At 37.2% G+C, this 24306-nt stretch overlaps 1 protein-coding gene across 1 annotated transcript; it reads right to left on the bottom strand.

The window, feature by feature from the left end:
• Nucleotides 1-22422: 22422 nt before the first annotated feature.
• Nucleotides 22423-24010, bottom strand: LOC139042778 (ferritin heavy chain-like). Its single transcript, XM_070502944.1, has one exon. It carries the CDS (start codon nucleotides 23338-23340, stop codon nucleotides 22792-22794), a length of 549 nt encoding a protein of 182 aa, XP_070359045.1. The 5' UTR covers nucleotides 23341-24010; the 3' UTR covers nucleotides 22423-22791.
• Between the last annotated feature and the right edge of the window lie 296 nt (nucleotides 24011-24306).

Raw genomic sequence — 24306 nt, 5'->3', positions numbered from 1 at the left:
GAATGATTGCAACAGACATTGACTTTAATCTCAGGGGCCCAAGAGTCTGTTTAGGTTCACTTTGTTCACTGACAGAATGCTTATATGACCAATGAAAAATTAGCTGCTAATGGGTTGATATTAGAATATATATTAATATCTTTACTTTGAAATATTCATATGTATTCAATGATGTTTTGTTTGAGATCTTTACTTCTGTTGTCACAGATACAGAAATTGCTGGTTCTCACCCCTTTTCCTACATAGCAACTATGTTTAGGGAAAATATATTTGGTGGAATTATGTTAGTTAACCTAAAGATCCAGAATTCCTTGGTTGAAGCTGATATTTTGTTTCACTAAAATCAACTGTAAGTTTTTCCAGTCAAGTTAGGAAAAAAGTATAATCCTTGTAAAATGTTCCTGTGATTCTATACCTTGCTATAACGTTAACCCAGAGTGTTAATAGAATAAACGTATTTAATGTGATCATTATTCTTCATAATTTGACGTGAGTAATGTGCTCTCACTTTTTAATTTTCTAAACTTTTCTTCCACACTCTCAGTGGCTTATTTGCTGATAAGCCTCTTTCATAAAAATATGATAATTACCTCAACCAGCCAGTGTTAAAAAACACAATTTCTCAAGTAGAAGGTTTGTAAAGTGTTTTCTGTGTATTATTCACACTTATTGCCTTCCCTCTGACGTTTTCATTCTCCAATTCTTGCTCATACATTAAAAATAAACAATGTCCTCTTGAGTTATTTTCTTGAAGGCTTTTGCCATTTTCTGAATACATCTCTGAATATTTAAGGTCAGTTAAACATATTTAGAGAGTTTCAAATTTCTAGGAAATACTGACATTTTGTTGCTTTCTTCCCAAATGATTTTAAACCTCATTTATCGTAAAGCGAATCAATGGTTTGGGATATATTCTTTACGTAGAAAGATTATTGCCATTTCACTTTTGCTAATGCAGATGGCACTCTTAAGTTCTGATTTCTTACACGACAAACAACCCATGAGGAAAGGCTCATTAATAATCTGTCAGAATGTCTATCATTAACAAGACAGGAAACAATAAGTGTTGGAGAAGATGTGGAGAGAAGGGAACCCTTATACGCCGCTGGTGGGAGTGCAAAGTGGTCCAGCCACTATGGAAAACAGGATGGAGATTCCTCAAACAATTAAAAATAGATTTACCATATGATCCAGCTATTCCACTGCTGGTTAGTTATCCAAAGAACACGAAAACACGAAGGCGTAAAGATACATGCACCTCCATGTTCATCGCAGTATTATTCACAATAGCCAAGACTTGCAAGCAACCAAGGTCTCCATCAAGGGACAAATGGATAAAGAAGATGTGGTATACATACAGAATAGAATACTACTCAGCCATAAGAAACGATGAAATCCGGCTATTTCTGACAACGTGGATGGACCATGAGGGCACTGTGCAAAGTGAAATAAATCAGAGGAAGAAAGTCAAATACCATATGATCTCACTCATGAGTCGAAGATAAAAACAACAATAAACAAACACACAGAAACAAAGATTGGATTGGTGGTTACCGGGGGGAAAGGGGGGAGGGAGGAGGGCGAAAGGGGTGACTAGGCACATGTCTGTGGTGATGGATTGTAATTAGTCGTTGGGTGGTGAACATGATGTAATCTACACAGAAATCGAAATATATAATGATGTACATCTGAAATTTACATAATGTTATAAACCACTGTTACCGCAATAAAAAAAATAATAATCTGTCAAATGCTGTCGGCTGTATAACTCCATTCTCCATTAGTAATGTTATCCCTTAATTTTCTCCTGCTGGAAAAGTGCTGATTCTTCTAAACAATTGGCAGTAATATGAATGTATCCAGTATATACATATACCTGAAGAGGGATTATGTGCAGATACCTAACCTAGCATTCCTTTACAGGACATGAATTGAAGATGTGTTGTGGAGTGACTGGTGGACTTGATGAGGCCAAAAGCATCCCATTAGAAAGGGAAGAGGCAGTAGAAACTGGAAATTGAGGGGAAGAGAACTACTGGAAAGAATTCTTGAAGGATAATACTCCTCACTTTGATTGTCTATGTGCTCAAGTCGCTGGCTTGGGGAGAGCTGTGCTGAGAGCAACTTCTGGTGGCAGGCAATATTATTTTCTAGTACATGCAGCTATTGAAACATTGCTTATCATTCCTCAGATCTTAACTGTCAAGGACTAAAAACAGTAATGGTAACTGGAATTGTCAGTTTTGTGTTCAAAATAGTCTATTTACAATTGCTTTCCTATTTCACTAGATCTCTATCAATTATCAATGCTTTTATTCCCTCCTGCATCATCACTTTGGTCCTTAATCAAATGTATTCCTTAATTATGCTGCAGGGAAATCAATTTTCTCTATGTGGCCCTTCCCCCTTAATTCTTTTTTCTTTTCCACATTAATAATCCCTAATATTTAGAAAAAAGATAATAGTTTATGAATGAATCAAGGTGCTCAACTCCCAAAATTATGAAAATCAACTCCTACATCATTATAGATTGACAAATATATTGATCACATTAATGTAGGTATTTCAGTTAATCAGTTTGTGTATAGAGATTGCAGCTACAAGATGAAAAAACATATTCAGTTTAATCAGTTGTTATCAATGTAGGAGGGGGAAATGGAAATAGGAATAATAAGATTCTGTGCAGAGCCAAGAGTCCGCTTCCTTTTCTCCAGAGACACTGTTTTATAAACCATGGTGGTGATTTTCCTAGCCACGCTATTAAATATATTTGGTTGGGTTACATTCTGAATTAAAGCAGGTCATTGGAGTAAGTGTCTGTATGGGACACCTGGTTTTATAAAACTACTTCATAGCTGGATGATGTAGAGCATCCTCAGATTATCCTGTTGCAAAGGAGAGCTGTTGGGTCAAATGAACACAAGAAAACAGGTAATATAATATTAGAACTTTTTTTAATAAAATAACATCTTAATTCACACTTTGTGATAGCTTCAATAGCATCTTAGAAAGCCATGCAGTGTACATGTGTATTGAATGCATGCGTTTGTATGTACATATCAGGCTTTGATAGCTAATGTTAATGTTAGCTAAAATTTGGACCTTAATTTGGATTGTGGTAATAAGATAGTATAGTAGTAAAGTAGTACATATTTTAAATTATTTAAAGAGTACACATCTTACTTTACTCTATTGAATACAGATCCACTAAACACTGGTACTGGTGTTCTGTACTGTATTGTGAAAAATATGATAGTTCACAAAGCTAAATATATTTTTATTTAAGGCAATGAAGGAAAAACTGTAAATGTGCAATGTCTGGTAGATTTGAGTGAGTTTTAGAAGTTACTACTTCCCCCTGGATGCTAGAAAGAGAGTCTGGTTGGGAGAGTGAAATCAACAAGATAGTTGAATAGGAGGTTCCCAGCATTAGTTTTCCTCACAGAAAGACCAACTAGCAACTATCCACAGACAAGAATGCCTTTGGAAAATCTCAGAACCTGGGAGTGAGGCTGAAGAACCCACCTTGGACCACAAAAACTGAGAAAAACAACATCAGAAGTATAAGAAGAGCAGTTTCACTTTGACCACAGAGCCCCTCCTCCAGGCCGGCAGAAAGTCACACCGAGAGGGTTCTCCAGTGGGGAAGAGAGACCTCAATGTGAACATCCAGGTTCCCCAGCATTCTGGGAAGCTTCTTGCAAGGCCCACTTCTATCCTGTCTCATGGGGAACACTGGAAGAATCAGGAGGGCTAGACCACCTGGGATCAGGTAGAAATCAAGAAGGAGGGTGGGGCTCACAGCAACCAGCAGGTGGATCTTGGTGGACTGTGTACCAGATGGCAGTGGTGCCCTATCAGAGAGCACAGCCAACAGTTCTGCCCACCTGTGGAGTGGAGCCAGTGGTCTCATCTAGCCGGGGAGCACATTGGCAGGTCTACCCAGATTGGATCCTAAGCAAGCAGTCCAGCCCAGCCATGGAGCCCATCCTGTAGCCCTACACAGGCAGAGTGGTGAGCCAGCAGGGCATCCAACTGCAGAACATAGCTTCTGGGCTTGCCCAACCAGGAAGCCCAAACAGTGACCCTGCAAAGTCTTGGAACCCAACCTACCTCCACGTGGCTGTGGAGCCCAGCATATAGCCCTGCTGGATAGCCGAGCACAGCCTGCAGCCTTGCCCAGGCAAGAAGCCCAGACAGCAAAACCCACCCAAATGTAGAGCACAGCCAGTGGCTTGCCCAATTTCAAAGCCCAGCATGCTGCCCTGCCTAAATTAAGAGTCCAGCCAGCAGCACCGCCCAACTGAGGAACACAGCCAGTGACCTTGCTTGACTAGAGGAAATTGCAGAGCCCAGTCACTGGCCCCACCTGGCCGTGGAGACCAGATGACAGACCCACTTGACTATGGAGCCCAGCCAGCGGGCCCTTTGGACCTCAGAGCATGGGCAGTGACCTCATCCAAACAAAGACCCCGACAGTAAGCACCACTTGCCCATGGATGGTACCAGTTGGCCTGTTCAGAACTTCAGGCTGAGATGACTGGTGATGGTCCTTCCTTGCCAAATGAAACTTATAAATCCTGGAAGAAGAGAACACTTGCTCAAATGTGCAGATGCCAGTGTAAGGATATGAGGATCGTGAAGAATCAAAAACATTACATCAACAAAGGAAACTAATAAAGGTCCAAGAACTGATCCTAAAGAAATGTAGATCTGTGAACTGTCTGGACAAAGAATTCAGAATAATCCCAAATAGGGCTACACCAAGACACAATATAATTAAACTGTCAAAAGTCAGAGAAAGAGAATTTTGAAAACGCCAAGAGAAAAGAGATTTGTCACATAAAAAAGTGCCTCCCCTATAATCTTCTGTGAATAGATTTATCAGCAGAAACTTTGCAGTCCAGGAGAGAGTGGGATGATACATTCAAAATATTGGGGAAAAAACCTGCCCAACCACAAATACTATACCTGGCAAAGCTGTCCTATAGAAATTAGGGAGGAGATAAAGAATTTCCCAAAGAAACAAAAGCTGGAAGAGTTCGTCATCACTAGATCTGCCTTACAAGAAATGCTAAAGAGAGTTCTTCAAGATGAAGTGAAAAGATTCTAATTAACAACATAAAAACATGAATATACAAAGCTCACCAGTAAAAGTAAACGTATAGTCAAAGTTAGATCTCTAATATTGTAATGGTGGTATGTAAATCACTTTCAACTCTAATATAAAAGATAGAAAACAAAAGTACTAAAATAACTATAATTACAATAATTTGTTATTAGATGCATAATATAAAAAAGATGTAAATTCTAACATCAATAACTGAAAATGTGAGGGGGAGAGAAGTAAAAGTATAGGGTTTTGGTATGCTATCAAAGTTAAGTTGTTACCAGCTTAAAGTAGGATGTTATAATTAGAAGACCTTTTATGTAAGCTTCATGGTAACCATAAAATCAAAACCTTTAGAGGATATAAAAAAAGATTAGGAGAAAGGAATCAAAGCGTACCACCACAAAAAGTCATCAGATCACAAAGGCAGACAAAAGATGGCAGGTGCTGGCAAGGATTGGAGAAAAGAGAACCCTTGTGCACTGTTGATGGGAATGTAAATTGGTACAGCCGTTATGGAAAAGAGAACGGAGGTTCCAAAAAATTTAAAAATAGAACTACCATATGATTCAGCACTTCTACTTCTTTTAAAGATTTTATTTTTCCTTTTTCTCCCCCAAGCCCCCCGGCGCATAGTTGTGTATTTTTAGTTGTGGGTCCTTCCAGTTGTGTCATGTGGGATGCCGCCTCAGCATGGGTTGATGAGCAGTGCCATGTCCACACCCAGGATTCGAACTGGTGAAACCCTGGGCCGCTGAAGCAGAGTGCACGAACTTAACCACTCGGCTGTGGGGCCAGCCCCTCTACTTCTGCTATATATCTATCTGAAGGAAATGATAGCAATATCTCACCATATGTGCACTCCCATGTTCAATGCATTATTTACAGTAGCCAAGACATGGAGACAACCTAAGTTTCTGTCAATGCATGAATGGATAAATAAATTGTGGTATAAGTATACAATGGAATATTATAGACCCATGAAAAAGAAGGAAATCCTGCCATTTGTGACAACGTGAATAAACCTTGAGGGCATTCTGCTAAGTCAGGCAGAGAAAGACAAATGCTGTACAATCTCACTTATGTGTGGAATCTAAAAAAGTCAAACTCATACAAACAGAATAGAATGGTGGTGGTCAGTGGCTGGGGGTGGGAGAAATGGGGAGATGTTGGTCAAAGGGTGCAAATTTTCAGTTATAAGATGAATAACTTCTGGGAGCCTGATGCATAGCACGGTGACTATGGTTAACAATGCTGTATTACGTACTTGAAATTTGCTAAGACCATAGATCTTAAATGTTCTCACCACACACACACAAAAGTAACTATGTGAGGTGATGGATGTGTTAACTAACTTTATTGTACTAATCATTTTACAATATATATGTATATCGACTCATCACATTGTACACCTTAAATTTATACAATTTTGTTTGTTAATTGTACCTCAATAAAGCTGAGAAAAGTGGATTTTTAAATGTAAAGTTGAATTTCGTTTTGTGATCATTGATGTTACAATTATCATTTGCATTGCATCTCTTGTCATATTTACACATTTAGAAATAAATTGTGAAAATTATACAATACAGAAAACAAAGTCTGGTTGATAAGGTATAATTAGAATTACACGTAGCTGTCAACTGTTCTCATGAAAGAGGATTAGAGATTAAGGTCACAAAATGTTTTTTTTTTAAGCAAATGTTTAAGTAATTTGCAAGCTAGAATCTCCACAAGGGACCAAACCTAAATTATGAATTTAGGGACCAATAAATAATTCTTTTAAAATATTTTCATCTGGTGTTTAGGCAGTTGCTCCGATCCTTACCCCACTCTGCCAGGTGCCTACAATAATATTTACTCCACCTTTCTCATATCAAATTTGTTAATTATATGAGAATTGAGCCTGTTTCTGCAAGTGTTTATTGAGAAAGGAAACCTAACACTGCTGCCTTTGCTGTAGGTATTGTGTCGTCATAAGGAACTCTTCAACTGCCATATATATATGGAGACTAGCTCCTGAAAGCTAATAGAAATGTGACTATTTTCATTGTATTAAATAATCTAATCCTTTATTTTCTCTGGTTAAGAATTTATTTTAGGGTTGAAAAAAGTCATTTTGCATTGTGCCTCTCTAATGCTATAGAATGGATATGTTTCTGCATACATTTAGATCACAAATGCCCTTAACAGGGGTGATGTGTATCCTGTATTTTGATGGCACTCAATAATTGCCAAATATTGTATAATTTATGATAGTCACACCATGTTCTTATTTTCCTCGTTACTCACCCCTGTCAGGAAGAATGTGAAATTGGGAAAGTAAATGGTCACTTTTTAGATTACAATGACACGAAACTGCGATTAAGTTTTTTAACTCCAGGGCCAATGCCCAAGAGTATGTATAATTGAATATTAGCAAAGGACATATTTCTGATATCATTTATTTTGTGATGTTCATCAAGGCACACTTCAGTCAGTTCCCATTGAGCTCAGAACTATTGTTACATAGAAGAGTAGTGTTCTTTTCCATGGTGCTTGGGAGCAATTTTCTTTTTCAATATTTTCTACATGTCCTAGTCTAATTTTAAGATATGACTGAATGGGGGGAGGTTATTGATAGAATATTCCAATTCAATCCAGTAGTTCCTTGGTCATACACATTGGGTCTAAACATTATAATTATAGAAATTAATCAAACTTTGCCTGAGGTTTCCTTAAGTTTCCGCTGTACACTTTGGAAATTTCAAGCAAAGAGGTATTGTACATTTGGCACAACATCCCTCTGGTGAAGAGTAAAGAGAGAAAATTGACAACCAAAACTTTTACAAACACATTTACCAAATATAAAATCTTAAATTTTAAAACACATTTACCGAATATAAAATCTTAAAAACCTTTGTCAAATATGTGATGGGGAAGACAGTTGATAACATGTCCCTAAATCTAAATTATAGGCAATATGTCATGCTTTTTTCGAAATCGCTGATGATTTAATTGGATACCTAAATAAATAGATAAATTGATATAGACCTATAAAGAATAATAACATGCAATGTTAATACAATAATATCTAGATCATAATAATACACAATAATAACATATAATAATAATGTAATAATATAACCATTACTACTAATACATAATAATGATATACTATTAACATTTTTAAAGTTTTCAATATTAAAAGACTATCACAGGCTTTTTAGAGTTCTAGATTAGGAGTTTGTAAAGGTGTTAAAGAGTAAATATTCTAGGCTTTGTAGGCCACATGATCTCTGTTCAGTTACTCAGCTCTGCCATTGTAGTATAAAAGCAGCCACAGACAATATGTAAGGAAATGAGAATGGTTGTGTTCCAATAAAATTTTGTTTATGGATGTTGAAATTCTAATTTCATAAAATTTTTACATGTCACGCAATACTACTGTTTAACATTTTTCCAGTCATTTAAAAATGCAAAAGCCATTCTTAGCTTGTGGGCTATACAAAAACAGACGGTGGATCAGATTTGGCTTGTAAGCCATTATTTGCTGACCTCTGTCCTAGATGACATACATACTCTTAAAATTTATAAAAATGAATTACTACCAAGTACATAAAAATTTACAATTGAAATTGACTGATGAACACAGTAAGGAATAACGCATTACATGGAGCATGATCATGCAGCATTAATTTACTGCACACCATTTCAAATACTTATCTGGCTCTCAGTTTATATTTGACTCTGTCCATATTGGTTGCCAGTGGAGAATTTCTTCCCAAATTGAAAATTTGTTAAACATGATTTAAGGTCTACAATATCACGAAAATATAGTCTCACCCAATGGCGATTTCTATAGAATAAGACACAGTTACAAATAAATATTGGGGTTGCTGTAATAAATTTATTTTCCAAGGAAGAATGATGTGTAATTATCTTAAACAAATTACTGTTATAATTAGTTGACATTCTTAATTATTGACTTTACAATTTTGAATTTTGTAATATTTTATGCTCCATAGTTTGATTTGTGAATTTTGTAAAGAATGACTTTTAATTTGTTGTAGATGTTATGTGAGAAATAAACAATATATGACTTAAAAAAATTAACTCAAAATGGATCACAGTCCTAGCTGTAAAGTACAAAACTATAAAACCTTAGAAGAAAACATAAGAGACAACTTAGATGACCTTGGGTGTGGCAATGACTTTTTAGATACAAACCAAAGGCACAATCCATGAAAGAAATCATTGATAAACTGCACTTCATTAAAATTAAAAACTTCTCCTCCGCAAAAGACATTTCCAGAGAATGAGAAGACAAGCCACGGACTGGGAAAAATTTTTTTTTGTTTGTTTGCAAAAGATACATCTGATAAAGAACTGTTATCCAAAATATACAAAGAATTCTTAAAACTCAACAATAAGAAAACAAGCAACCGAATTAAAAAATGAGCCAAAGACCTTAACAGACACATCGCCAAAGAAGATATACAGGTGGCAAATAAGCATATGAAAACATGCTGCACATCATATGTCATCAAGGAAAGGCAAACTAAAACAATGAGATACCGCTACACACCTAAGAATGGCCAAAATCCAGAACGCTGAAAACACCAAGTGCTGACAAGGATTTGGAGCAATAGGAACTCTCGTTTATTGCTGGTAGGAATGCAAAAATGGTACAACCACTTTTTGAAAGACCGTTTGGCAGTTTCTTACAAAACTAACTATGCTCTTCCCAATGTGAGTTAGCAATTGTGCTCCTCAGTATTTACTCAAAGGAGTTGAAATCATAAACAAAAACTTGCATATGGATGTTTATAGCAGCTTTATTCATAATTGCCAAAACTTGGAAGCAATCAAGATGTCCTTCAGTAGGTGAATGGATAAATAAACGGTGGTACCTCCAGACAATGGAATATTATTCAGCACTAAAAAGAATAGAACTATCAAGCCGTGAAAAGACAGGTAGGAACCCTAAATGCATGTTATCTGTGAAAGAAACCAATCTGAAAAGGCTAGATACTGTATGATTTCAATTATATGACATTCTGGAAAAGGAAAAAGTATGGAGAGAGTAGAAAGATCAGTGGTTGCCAGGGGTTAAGGAGGGATAGAGGGATAAATGGATGAATAGGTGGAACACGGAGAATTTTTATGGCAATGAAACTATTCTGTATGATACTATAATGGTGGGTACATGTCATTATGCGTTTGTCCAAACGCATAGAATGTACAACACCAAGAGTGAGACCTAATGTAAATTACGGACTTTGGGTGATAATGATGTGCCAATGTGTTTTCATCAGTTGTAACAAATGTACTAAATGTATCACTCTTTTGGGGGCTGTTGATAATGGAGAAAGCTATGCATGTGTGTGTGCAGAGAGTATATGTGAAATCTATGTACATTCCTCTTAATTTTGCTGTGAAACTGAAACTGCTGTAAAAAGAAAATTGTGTTTAAAAAAATAAGGAAGAAACCAAGACTTGACTTGATGATTTGGGATATTCTTAACCTCTTCACAATGCAAAAGATGCTAAAATTAGGAGATTTACTGTTAGAAAAGCATGCTGTGGAGAGAAAGCCGAGATTGTTCCTGGGCAACCTTTTGCTAGTTCTGAAATTAGATATACAATTCATGGATCCTTCAATCATAGAAGCAGAAGCTAGGAATAGAGATGTGATTTTCCAGGAGGGATCTGTGAATGACCCTCCTGTCTAGTTGAATATATCCCTATGACATACCTCAGAGACCCACAATATTTTTGAGAATGTTATACCAGAAGAAATACTGCCATCTTGGACTGAAAGAGACAGAGAGAGGATGAAACAAAGGAATGCCATCAGGCTTCCAAAATTCGACAGCAGGAAACAGTCTAATACAACTACTCAGATACAAATATATCCTACCTTTCAAGAAAAAATGAAGAATAACTCCTATGGCAGAACCTTGGGTTCAGAGCCTGGAGCCATGAGCCCAGAGGGTGAAATCTCAAGCCACAAAGAATTGCTCCTGGGCCTGGAAACCTAGCGGAATTTTTCCTACTGGGTATCAAAGTCACTTCGGACCGGTGCCCTCTTTGTTCTTTCTATTTTCTCCCTTTTGGAGTGAGAATGGCTAGAACTCTTATAATATGCCTGTACATTATTTTTTGAGAAAAGATAGCTTGTTTTCTAGTTTTACAGGTCCAGAGATGGACAAGAATTTTGTCCTAAGATTGATCATACTCAGAGTCTCACTCACACCTTATTTAGATGACTTTGATGATTAGATCTGGGACTTTTGAGCTGATGATACTTACGTGAGATTTTGGACTTGAATTGATGCTTTAAAGGGTTGAGACTTTGGTGAATGTTGGGATGGATGAATGCATTTTTTATGTGGGATGGATGTGAATATTTTGGGGTCAGAGGGAAGACTGAAGTAAGCTGAAAAATGTACCCCCCCCCCAAAGATATCCACAGGTAAATCCCTGAAACCTGTGAGTGTTATCTGGCAAAAATAAGAGTTTCTTCAGATGTGATTAATTTTAGGATCTTGAGATTGGGACATTATGCTGGATTATCCAGGTGGGCCCTAATGCAATTACATGCGTCCATGTAAGAGGGAGGCAGAGGGAGAGTTCACACTCAGAGGAGAATGTGATATGAAGACTGAACAAAGTGAAATTTGAAGATGCTGGCTCTAAAGATTGGAGGAATGTAGCCACAAGCCAAGGAATGCTGGCCGCCACAAACACTAGAAGAGGAAAGGAAGATTCTCCTCTGGATCCTTCAGAGGGAATATGGCCCTGCTGACATCTTGATTTTGGACCAGTGAAAATATTTTGGTACTTCTGGCCTCCAGACCTCTGAGAGAATATGTGTTGTTTTGAGCAATCAATTCATGGTAATTTTTACAGGAAACTAATCACAAGTGGAAACAACCCAAATGCCCATCAAGTGATGAATGGATGTAGAAAATGTGATATATCCATCTAATGAAATGTTAGTCAGCAATAAGAGGAATAAAGTACTGATGCATTCTGTGACATGAATGGACCTTGAAAGCATCATGCTAAGTGAAAGAATCCAGTCAAAAAGGACCACATATTGTGTGGTTTCATACCTATGAAATATCCAGAATAGACAAATCTATAATACACAGAAAGTAGATTAGCAACTGCCTAGGCTTGGGCAGGTGGGGAGACTGGAAAATGATAGCTAAGTGGAGCAGGGTTTATTTTGGGGGCAATGAAAATATTCCAGAATTTATTGTGGTGATGGATGCAGAACTCTATGAGTATGCTAAAAGCTATTGAATTATAAATTCAAAGGGTAAATTGTACCGTATGTGAATTATATTGCAACATTTATTTTTTTTTAAAAAAAGAAGACTCTAAAGGGTGCTGAGAAAAAAGCAGACCAACTAGAGACCTTGGAATCTGAGGAATGACATAGTAGTGAGTGGGCTTCATCCAATCAATTAAAGGCCCGAATAGAATAAAAGAATGACCTCCGCTGAGCAAGAGGGAATTCTGCCAGCAGACAGCCTTCAGACTTGAACTGCAGCATCAGCTCTTTCCTGGGTCCCCAACCTGATGGCGCTTGGATTTGCCACCCTCTATGATCACATGAACCAATTTCTTAAAATAACTCTCTCTCTCTCTCTCTCTAAACATCCTATTGATTCGCTTTCTTTGGAGAACTATAACGAATACATAGAAGGTCAGGACTTTCACCATAGCCCTGTGGTAACTAGACCACCCTCACTTTGGTATCAGTGGAGAACACACGGGGAACGGGAACTCCAGTCCCCACCCAGTAGCAATAAGGAGCCCAGGCCTCTTTGGATGTCAGTGGTAGTCAACTAGAGAACCTGGACTTCTGCCCACACCTGGCATTAACAAATCAGCAACCCTCTCCTTCCCCTGTCAGAGCAGTGTCAGAAAAAAGCCATTTAAGACAAAGATTATGTAAGATCCAGAGTCTTGTAAGATAATATGAAAATATCTAGATTCAGTCAAAAATCACTCATCCTACAAAGAACCAGAAAAATCCCATTCTGAATGAAAAGCAAAGACAATCAACATGTCCCAACACCGAGATGACATAGATTTTAGAATTATCTCACAAAGATTTTAAACCAGTCATGATAAAAATATGTCAAAGAGCATTACAAACATGCATAAAACAAGTGAAAAAAAAGTAAATCTCAGAAAAGAAATTAAGGTGTCAGCAAATAAACAGAAGATAGGAAGATGGACTAAATGAAAATTTTAAAACTGAAAATTATACTAATTGAAATAAAAAAGCTCAGGGGACAGGCTTAACAGCAGAACGGAAGGAAGAGAGGAAAGTGTCACTGAATTGGAAGACAGAAAAATAGAAATTACCAAATCTGAACAACACAGAGAAAACAGATTGAAAAAAATGAAAACCTAGGGGCTCTATAACACTATAACAAAAGTCCTAACACCCACGTCATCAGAGAACCAGAAGGAAAGCATAAAGAAGGCAGGTCTGAAAAAGTATTTGAAGAAATAATGACTGTACCAAATTTGTCAAGAGACGTAAACTTACAGATTCAAATTGTTGAGCAAATGCTAAACAGGAGAACGCAAAGAAATCAACACCAAGACAAATCATAATTAAACTGCTGGAAACTAAAGACAGGAAAACAATTAGAATGGCAGTGGATTTATCTTCAAAAGCGTGGAAGCCAGAAAGAAGAGGCAAAATATTTTTTTAAGTGCTTGAAAATTACCCCAAAAAACTGTTAACCCACAATCATATATCCAGTGAACATATCCGTCAGGAATGAAGTGGCAATCAAGACATTTTCAGAAGGAAAATTAAGAGAATTTGTGGCTAGCAGATCTACCCTAAAAGAATGGCTAAAGAAGTTTTCTAAATGAATATAAAATAATAAAAGAACAAACCTTAGAACATCAGGATAGAAGAGAGATCAAGGTAAGCAAAAATATAGGCAAACACCAATAGGCTTTCCTTTTCCTCTTGAGTTTTCTAAATTATATTTGATGGTGAAAACCAAAATAATAATACTGCCTGATGTGGTCCTAAATGTATGTATGTAGAGGAAATATTTTAAACAATTATATGATAAGTGGAGGAAGGTAAAGAGATGTAAAGGGAGGTAAGGCTTCTGCATGTCACTAGAACTAGTAAAATAGCATAGGTGGACTGTGAGATGTTATGTATATATAATGTAATACTTAAAGCAATGATTAAAAGAGTCACACAAGGTGACACACTCAAAAGCACTATAGAGAAATCAAAATGGAATTCTGAAAAATGTTCAAGTAACCAACAGGAAAGCAGAAAAGAGAAAACAGCAAAAAAGCAGAATCTCAGACTTAAGCCCTAATATATAAGTAATTACTTTAAATGGAAGCGGTATAAATGTAGCAATTAAAGGCAGGGATTAACAGAATCAATTTAAAAATATGACCCAACTTTTACACTGTCCACAAGAAACTCATTTCAACTACAATGATATAGGCAAGTTGAAAGTAAATTGATGGAAAAAAAGATGTATCATGCAAATCTTAATCACAGGAAAGAAGGAGTGGCTATATTAATATTAGATAAAGTAGATTTCAGAGAAAAGAAATTTTTTAGAGACAGAGAGGGACATTTTATAACGATAAAAGTGTCAATCCACCAGGAAAACATAGAAATCTTAAATGAGTATGCACCAAACAAAGGAGCTACAAAATATGAGAAGCAAAAACAGAACTGAAAGAAGAAATAGAAAAATCCACAATTATAGTTGGAGACTTAAACACCCTTTTCTTAATAGTTGATAGAACAACTAGACAGAAAATCGGCAAGGATATAGAAGGATTTAACAACATCAGCTAAAGTGATCTAATTGACATTTATAGAATACTTTGCCCAACAACATCAGAATACACATTCCTTTTGAATACCCACAGAAGATATGCCAATATAAAGTATATCCTAAACCATAAAGCAAACCTCAACAAATTTAAAAATTTAAATCATATGGAGTATATTGTCTGACCACATGGAATCAAACTACTAATTGATAACAGAAAGATGAGGATAATGTGTAAACATTGAAAAACTAAACAACACACTTCTAAATAATCCATTAGTCAAAGAGAAAGAATCGAGGGAAATAAAAAATATATTTAACAAAATGAAAATACAGTATATCAAAATTTGTGGGGTGCAGCTAACCCAGTGCCGATTAGGAAACTTATAAAGCTAAATGTTTATATAATAAAGAGGAAAAGCTTCAAATCAATAATCCACGTTTCCACCTCAAGAGCCTAGAAAAAGAGGAGCGAAATAAACCCAAAGGAAACAGAATGAAAGAAATAAAAGAAAGGAGGAGAAAACAATGAAATGGAAAACAAAGAAACAATAATGAAAAAATTAAACAAAGAGCGAGTTCTTTGGTAAGATCAATATTTTTTATTTTATTTCTTCCCTAACTTTATTGAAAGATAACTGACATATAACATCGAGTAAGTTTAAGGTACACAACATTAAGATTTGATAAACGTATATACTGCAAAATGATTACTACAATTAGGCTAGTTAAGACATCTTTCACCTCACAGTTACCATTTTTTTGTGCATGTGGTGAGAACTTTTTTTTTTTTGAGGAAGATTAGCCCTGAGCTAACTACTGCCAAACCTCGTCTCTTTGCTGAGGAAACCTGGCCCTGAGCTAACATCCATGCCCATCTTCCTCTACGTTATTCGTGGGACACCTACCACAGCATGGCTTTTGCCAAGCGGTGCCATGTCTGCACCCGGGACCTGAACTGGCGAACCCCAGGCCAGCGAGAAGCGGAACATGCGAACTTAACCACTGCGCCACTGGGCCAGCCTCGGTGAGAACTTTTAAGATCTACTTTCTTAGCATTCTTCAAGTATACGGTATAATATTGTTGACTATAATCACCGTGCTATACATTAGATCCCCAGAACTTGTTCATCTTATAACTGCAAATTTGTACCTTTTGACCACCTTCACCCATTCCCCCCCACCCCACCCCCACCCCCACCCCTAGCTATCCCCAATCTACTCTCTGTTTCTATGAATTTGGTGGGGTTTTTTTTTTTTTTTTGGTGAGGAAGATTTGCCCTGAGCTAACATCTTTTGCCAATATTCCTCTTTTTTTTTTTCCTCCCCAAAGCCCCAGTACATAGCTGTATATTCTAGTTGCAAGTCCTTCTAGTTTTTCTATGTGATCCACCACCACAGCATGGCTACTGACAGACGGGTGGTGTGGTTCCGTGCCCAGGAACTGACCTCAGGCCACCGAAGTGGAGCATGCCAAACTTTAACCACTAGGCCATCAGGGATGGCTCTGGTGGGTTTTTTAGGTTCCCCATATAAATGAGATCAGACAGTATTTGTCTTTCTCTGACTTATTTCACTTAGCAAAATGCCCTCAAGGTCCATCTGTGTTGTCACAAATGGAAAGATTTCTTTATGCTTATGGATGAATAATATTCATATATATATATCACACTTTTTAATCTAGTCATCCATAAATAGACACTTAATTTGTTTCCATGTCTTGGCTATTATAAATAATGCTGCAATGAACATGGGGGTGCAGATAGCTCTTTGAGATGATGATTTCATTTCCTTTGGATGGATGTATACCCAGAAGTGGGATTGGTGGATCATATGGTAGTTCTACTTTTGCATTTTTTGAGGAAGCTCCATACTGTTTCTCATAAAGGCTTTACCAATTTACATTCCCATCAACAGTGCCTGAGTTCCCTTTTCTCCAGCACTTGCTATCTCTTGTCTTTTTTATGATAGCCATCTTAACAGGTTTGAGGTGATATCTCATGGTAGTTTTAACTTGCGTTTCCCTGATATCAATTGATGTTGAGCACCTTTTCACGTACCTGTTGGCCATTGCAGATCTTCTTTGGAAAAATATCTGTTAAGGTCCATTTGTACATATCTGTTAGTTCCATTTAGTCTATAGTTCAGATCCATTGTTTCCTTATTGATTCTCTGTCTGGATGGTCTAGCCATTGTTGAAAGTGGGATATTAAAGTTCCCAACTATTATTATATTGCTGTTTATTTCTCCTTTTATTTCTGTTAGCATTTGCTTTTTATATGTGGGTGCCCTGATGTTGGGTTAATAAATATTTACATCTGTTATATCTTTTTGATGAATTGACCCCTTTATCTTTATGTAATGACCTTTTTGTCTCTTGTAACAATTTTAGCTTAAAGCCTGTTTTGTCTGATATAAGTATAGCTACTGCTGCTTTATTTTGTTTACCATTTGCTTGGAATATCTTTCTTTCCCTTCATTCTCAGCCTATGTGTTTCCTTAAAGCTAAAGCGAATCTCTTGTAGGTAGCATATTTTTGAATCTTGTTTTTTTCTCTCGACTCAGCCGTTATATGCCTTTTGATTGGAGAATTTAATCTGTTTATGTTAAAATAATTATTTATAGGTAAAGACCTAGCATTGCCTTATTAATTGTTTTCTGTTTTATAGATCCTTTGTCCCTTGCTTTCTCTCTTGATGTCTTCTTTTGTGATTTAATATCTTTTTGTGGTGGTATACTTTGTCTCTTATAATCTTTTGTGTATCTATTACAGGTTTTTCTTTTGTGGTTACCATGAGGCTTAAATAAAATATCTTATAGTTATATCATACAATTTTAAACATAAGAACAACTTGAAGAGCATACATAAATGTCACTTTTCTTTCTCCCCCCATCACACTTTAGGTTATTTATGACACAATTTACATCATTTTTATATTGTCTATCCAATAACAAATTATTATAGTTATAGTCATTTTTAATACATTTGGTTTTTTTCAACTTTTAAACTACAGTTGTAAGTGATTTACATAGCAGCTTTACAATATTAGAGAATCTGGCTTTGACTATATATTTACTTTTACTGATAAGTTTTAGACATTCATGTTTTTATGATGTTAATTAGCTTCCTTTTATTTCAGTCCGTAAAATGCCCTTTAGCATTTCTCGTAAGGCAGGTCTAGTGGTGATGACCTCCGTCAGTTTTTATTTGTTTGGGAAAGTCTTTATCTCGCCTTCATTTCTGAAGAACAACTTTGCCAGGTATAGTATTCTAGTTTGCCAGTTTTTTTCTTTCAATATTTTGAATATATCATTTCACCCTTTTCAGGCCTGCAGAGTTTCTGCTGAGAAATCTGTTTATAATCTTATGAGTGCTCCCTCATGTTTGATGAGTCTCTTTTCTCTTGATGCTTTCAAAAATCTCTTTGCCATTGACTTTGGACAATTTAATTATAATGTGTCTTGGTGAAGCCCTTTTCAGGTTCAATCTGTTTGGGGTCCCTTGAGCCTCATGTATCTGAATGTCCATTCCTCTCCCAGTGTTTGGGAAGTTTTCAGCCACTATTTCTTTAAATAGATTTTCTGTCCCTTCTCATTCTCTTCTCCTTCTGAGATTCTAATATCGAGTATGTTGTTTCTCTTCATTGTGTCCCATAATTCTGGTAGGCTTTCTTCACTGTTTTTCATTCTTTTTTATTTTAGCTCCCCTAAATGGTTAATTTAACATGACCTGTGTTTGAGTTCAGGTTCTTTTGCTTGGTTGAATATGCTCTTGAAGATTTCTATTGAATTCTTTCGTTCAGTCATTAAATTATTCAGCTCTAGATTTCTGTTAGGCTTTCTTTTTTTTGATGGATTCTATTTCTTTGTTGAACTTCTCATTTTGGTCATGCATTGTTTTCCTAATTTTATTTAGTTTTCTGTCTGTTTGTTCTTTTAGTTTGCCGAAGCTCTTTAATAGTATTATTCTGAATTCTTTGTCAGACAGTTCATAGATCATACGCCACTCATCAAGCCATGTTGTGGTGGTGACCCACATACAAAATAGAGGAAGACTGGCACAGATGTTAGCTCAGGGCTAATCTTCCTCACCAAAAACAAAAAAGTAGCATGAGAGATACTTGTGATATGGAAATGTTCTGTATCTTGAAACTGAGTGTGTATTCATTTGTTTACAGTCAATTCAAGTTTGCCCTTTTGTGAATTTCCTGCTATCATCCTTGCTCATTTTTAATTGGATGATTTGTTTTCTTATTGATTTAATTTGTTGCATATTCAGGATTAATTATTTTATGGTTATAAGCATCAGAAATATCTTACTCTAGTTTTTGGCTTGTTTATAAACTGTCATGTCAAATGTACTAATCTTTTCCTTTTGTGTGTGTATGCTTTTTGTATCTTAAGACATCTTCCCCTGCTGTGATGTCACAGAAGTATTTCTTTTAAATATTTAATTTTTTATATTCAGGTTTTTAATGTATTTGAGCCTAATTTCTGTACATATAACTTTATTTTCTTTCTCCACATGGTGAGCTCTCCATTCTGAGCTGTTCTGTTTCTTTGATCCATTTGTCTATGCCTGTGCCAATACCGCCCTTTTTGAATAGATATCGCTTTATGAGTCTTGATAATGGTAGGACAGATTTTTATCTTGCTGCTCTTGCTAGAATCTTCAGCACTTATAAGAAGTATCCTGTTTTTCTTCCAGGCTGAAGAGGAATGCTTGTAACATTACAGCATTAAGTTTGATGTTTGCTCTGAGTATTTGGAAGGCATTGTTTTTAAAGATACCATGAATGATTAATTGATTGATTTTATCATATGCTTTTCCTGCACTTATCATGGTTATCATATGATACTGTTCTTTTAATTTGTTAATGTGATGAATTCAATTAATAAATTGTCTATTGTTAAATCTTCTGCAAGGTTTTGGGATAAATCTTACTTGATATGACATTATTTTAAAATGCTTCTTTAGATTCAGTTTGCTAATATATTATTTAGGATTTTTGCATCTATATGCATTAGTGACATTTGCCTGTAATTTTTCTGTTTTGTACCATCTTTATGTGGTTTTAATAATCAGGGTTATATTTGCTTCATAAAATGAGTTGGGGAGTCACCCCTCTCTCTTTTCCGGAGGAGTTTTTAATAGATAGGTATTATTTGGTTTTTGAAGTTTTGGCATATTTTAGCTAGCAAGCTGAAAATGTATTTTGGGGAGAGAGTAGGTAGGGAGATGTTTGACTACCAGTGCCATTTTGTCATCATTATAACTCTATTCTGGTTTTTCACCTCATTGAACTTATTCTTCAGTTGTATATGTTTTTCTACAGAATTATCTATTTCATCTACATTGTCAAATTTATTTGAATTGCATTGTTCATAGTATTCACTTATGATTTTTAAAAACTACTTCATCTCTAATTCTGTATCTGCACCTAATATTGTTTATTTATACCTTCATTTTCTTGTCTTGTCTTTACTTTTTTGAGGACTGATTGGACTAGGGTTTGTCATTTTAATAGTCTTTTCAAAAACTTGAGTTTTGACTTTACTAATCCTAGTGTTCTTTTTCTCTATTTCATTAGTGTTTTCTCTTATTGCAATTATTTCCCTCTTTCTTTTGTCTTCATGTTTAGTCCATTATTATTCTTTTAACTCTTGTTTTGAAAGCTCATTTTATTAAGTTTTAATCCTTCTTATTCTCTAATACATTCATTTAATGCTATAAATTTCTCTCTAAAGACTTGCTTTAACATCATCCTGACATTTAAATATGTATTATTTTTGTTTTTATATTTAGTTCTTAATATTTTATCATTTACCTTAGGGTTTTTATTTTATCCATAAAATATTTATGTGAGTGCTTTTAGTTTCCAAGTGTTTTGGTGTTTGAGACTGTTTTTTGCATATTTATTTTTACTTTTATTGCCTTTTGTTTAGAGAATTTGCCCTGTGTGGGGTTTTTTGTGTTTCTTGTGGCCTAGCACATGGTCAGCTTTTTAAGTGTTCCTTGTATGCTTAATAATAACTTACATCCCCTCAGTTTTGGGGGTTCAGAGTTCTATTTATGTTTTTTAAGGTCAATTTTACTAATTTTATTATTCAAATCATCTTTTTCTATTAAATTTAAGTCTGTCTCATCCGTCAATTTCTGAGAGAAGTATGAATTTATCAATTTCTGTGATCCATTTTTTCAAACTTTGCATTATTTATGTTGAGGCTCCATTATTAGATATACATAGGTTCAGAATAATTTTATTTTCCTAATGAATTATTTATCATTAAGTAAAAACACTTAATACTCCTAAATATGTTTTTGTCTTAAAAATCTCTCGGATAGTAATTTAGTTATACCAGCCTTCTTTGGCTTAGTATTTGCCCCAGTATATCTATTTAGAGTCTTTCATGTTTTTTAATTTTTTTTTATTCTCTAAACGTTAGCTGCCCTACGCTTGGGGGTGGCTGTGCCACAATCTCCCTAAACTCTCTTTCTGGTGAGCTTATCCTGTCACAATGCCTCCCATGTTTCCAAACCTGACATCCCACTTGAACTCCAGATGCATTTTTTTCAGCTATCTGAATGACACTAATAGGCATCTCAGATTTTACATGCCATGCGTTTCCCACCCTTCCTCCCCAGATGTGCCCCTGGCAAAATCCCCAGACTAAGAAATAGCACTACCATCAACCCAGGTGTTCAAGTCCAAACACCAGAACCGAGATTATTTTCATTTCCCATTTCTCACCTCTGGTCCATGAGCAAATCTTCTTGATTCATGCAAATGCATCTGGAATTTGTCTAGGTCTCTTCATTTCCTCTGTCACCACCACAGTTCCAGCTACCGTCATCTCTCTTCTGGACTAGCTACATTATCTCCTAACTTGTCTCCCAGCTTCAACTCTCCTGACCCCTCTACATTCTTCTAAGCAGCCAGAGTCACTGACAACACTCAGGGAGAATTATTGTACGTTATAGTCAATATCACAAATTTGACTTTCAGCCTTGACATTATATTTTTCACTCCTTCTATTGATGTAATTTGGGGTTTTGGGTACCATGGTACTTTAATGGAAGAAAGGGGACAATTGAAGGAAAAAACAATATTTGGATGTTTTGTAAGGGCAATATGCAGGTCCAGCTCGGTGACCTGGGAAGTCACTCCCGTGTCTATGGGAAAGTCAGCCTAAGGCTCAGTTACCATTATCACTGTTGCCCAGGGTGAGCTTGTCAAAGAGATAGTCTGCCAAGCTGGCTTTTGGGGTCTCCACTTTGCTATCTAGTTAACATTAACAAGCAATAATATTTGCATATTTTATTAATCAAAAAAATTTCAGGTAAAATTTAAGAACCCTTTGTTTTAATCCCTGCCCAATCCCATTCCCTTCACTCCTTCCCCAGAGGCAATTGGGGAATCACAATTGTGATTTTCAGGCCACGTCTTTAGGCTTTTACCATGCACAGGTACCCACATTCACCAGGGTCCCAGACCAGCCACCCCACACCCCCACTTTGTTTATGAGGGGAAGATTGATTTTGTGTTTCCCAGGGTCCCATGGAATACCTTCTCCCTCCATCCACAGAGATCCCGAGCTGCATGTGGATGGGACATGGGTGGGCGGAGAGACTCCTGGATACCTGACTTAAAACTTAAAAGATGAGATCTGCACACATGAAATCAAGGACAGAGCTTTATTTATTTAGGAACCACATAACTGTATTGGAAGAAATGGCAAAACTGGAAGAAAAAAAAAGTGAACGTTTTGCAAGGGCAATATTGCAATATGCATGCTCGGTATGGTGATCAGGGGAAGTCACCCTGTGGCTCTGGGGAAAGCAGTCCAAACTCAGTTCTTACTGCCGTCCCCCAGGGTGAGCTTGTCGAAGAGGTACTCTGCCAGGCCGTCTGCTGGGGCCCCCATCTTGAGCAGGTTGGTGAGATGGTCCCCCAACTCCTTCATGGACTTGACTTCCTCGAGCAGGAGGTGACTCTCCAGGAAGTGGCACAGATGGGGATCCGCCTTGTCGGTGGCCAGCTGGTGCAGATCGAGCAGGCTCTGGTTGACGTTCTTCTCCAGCTGGAGCGCACACTCCATGGCCTTCAGGCCGCTCTCCCAGTCGTCGCGGTCTGGCTTCTTGATGTCGCCAAGGCGGAGGCGGCCTCCGCGCTGGTTCTGCAGCTGCATCAGCCTCTCGGCGTGCTCCCTCTTCTGGCGCGACTGCTGCAGGAACAGCTGGAAGAAGTGCTTCAGGGCCACGTCGGCCCTGTCGAAGTAGTAGGCCATCGACATGTACACGTAGGAGGCGTACAGCTCCAGGCAGATCTGGCCGTTGATGGCGGCCTCGCAGTCGGGGTGGTAGTTCTGGAGCACCTGCGAGGGCTGCGCGGTCGCCATGGCTGGAGGCGCGAAGGCGAAGGCGACCTCAAGGTGTTCCCAGAGTAGGTGATGAAGGCGCCGTTGGGTGAGCTCTGGCTCAGTGGCAGTTCTGGCTCGCGACCAAAATGGCGTCACACCAAATTGGGAGTGTCCGTTATTTTACGGAGGTGGGGGAGATCCGTTTTACGTTACGTTACGTTACGTTGCGTCACGTCACATTGTGTCACGTTACGTTATGTTATATTACTTTACGGTGGGCGGGGTAGCTGGGAGGGGCTCAAGCGTGGTGTTCTAGGTTGGATCAGGGCTTGGATGAATCCGGGAGACTGTGTGCTAAGCGTCAGCACTATATGATATTTTAAAACTTTATTCATGAATATAGATGCAAGCATCTTAAGTTAATCATTTGCATGATTTCTTTGAGCAGCTTAATTGAATATTGTCCTAATGTGATTGTTTCATTAAATATAGTGCTTTTGAGGTCTCATTAGTTATGTTTAATATCGCACAGTTTTATTTGAATGTTAGATAAATCAGTGATTTCAACATCCATACTGATGACACTTCTGATAGCCTCCTCACTCGGTTCCTAGACTTAGTAAGTCCAGTGACCTCCGCTTTTCTCTTTCTAGTCATGGTCTAGTTCACGCTCCTCTGACAGGAGAGCACCACCTCTAGAGCCTCAGTGAATCTTTCCACCTCTCCGTCTTTCACTCTTTCTGAGCTTGTTCTTCACTCCCTTTTTTCTCTCATCTCTTAATCTTTCAGCACAGTCCTAGAAGCACGTTCCTTCTGCCCTGTCTGGAGCCCGGTAGGACAGATTCAATGATCTCATCGCTGATATCCTAGATTTGCTCTCCCCCTTCACCTGGCTTGTCAATTACCTTCCTCTTGGCTACGTACACACTTCCCTTTTCTCTGGCAGAAAACAAAAGGTTTAGGTGCATTCTTAGAGAAAGCACTTACCCACGGGGATGTATTCAT

The sequence above is a fragment of the Equus asinus genome, chromosome X, assembly GCF_041296235.1.
Source record: "Equus asinus isolate D_3611 breed Donkey chromosome X, EquAss-T2T_v2, whole genome shotgun sequence".
Lineage (NCBI taxonomy): Eukaryota > Metazoa > Chordata > Mammalia > Perissodactyla > Equidae > Equus > Equus asinus.
The sequence above is the reverse complement of the archived record's forward strand: the minus strand, read 5'-3'. Positions and strand labels throughout refer to the sequence as shown.

Coding starts and splice junctions, on each gene's coding strand:
- LOC139042778 (XM_070502944.1), bottom strand. CDS start 23,340: ATGGCGACCGCGCAGCCCTCGCAGGTGCTCCAGAACTACCACCCCGAC.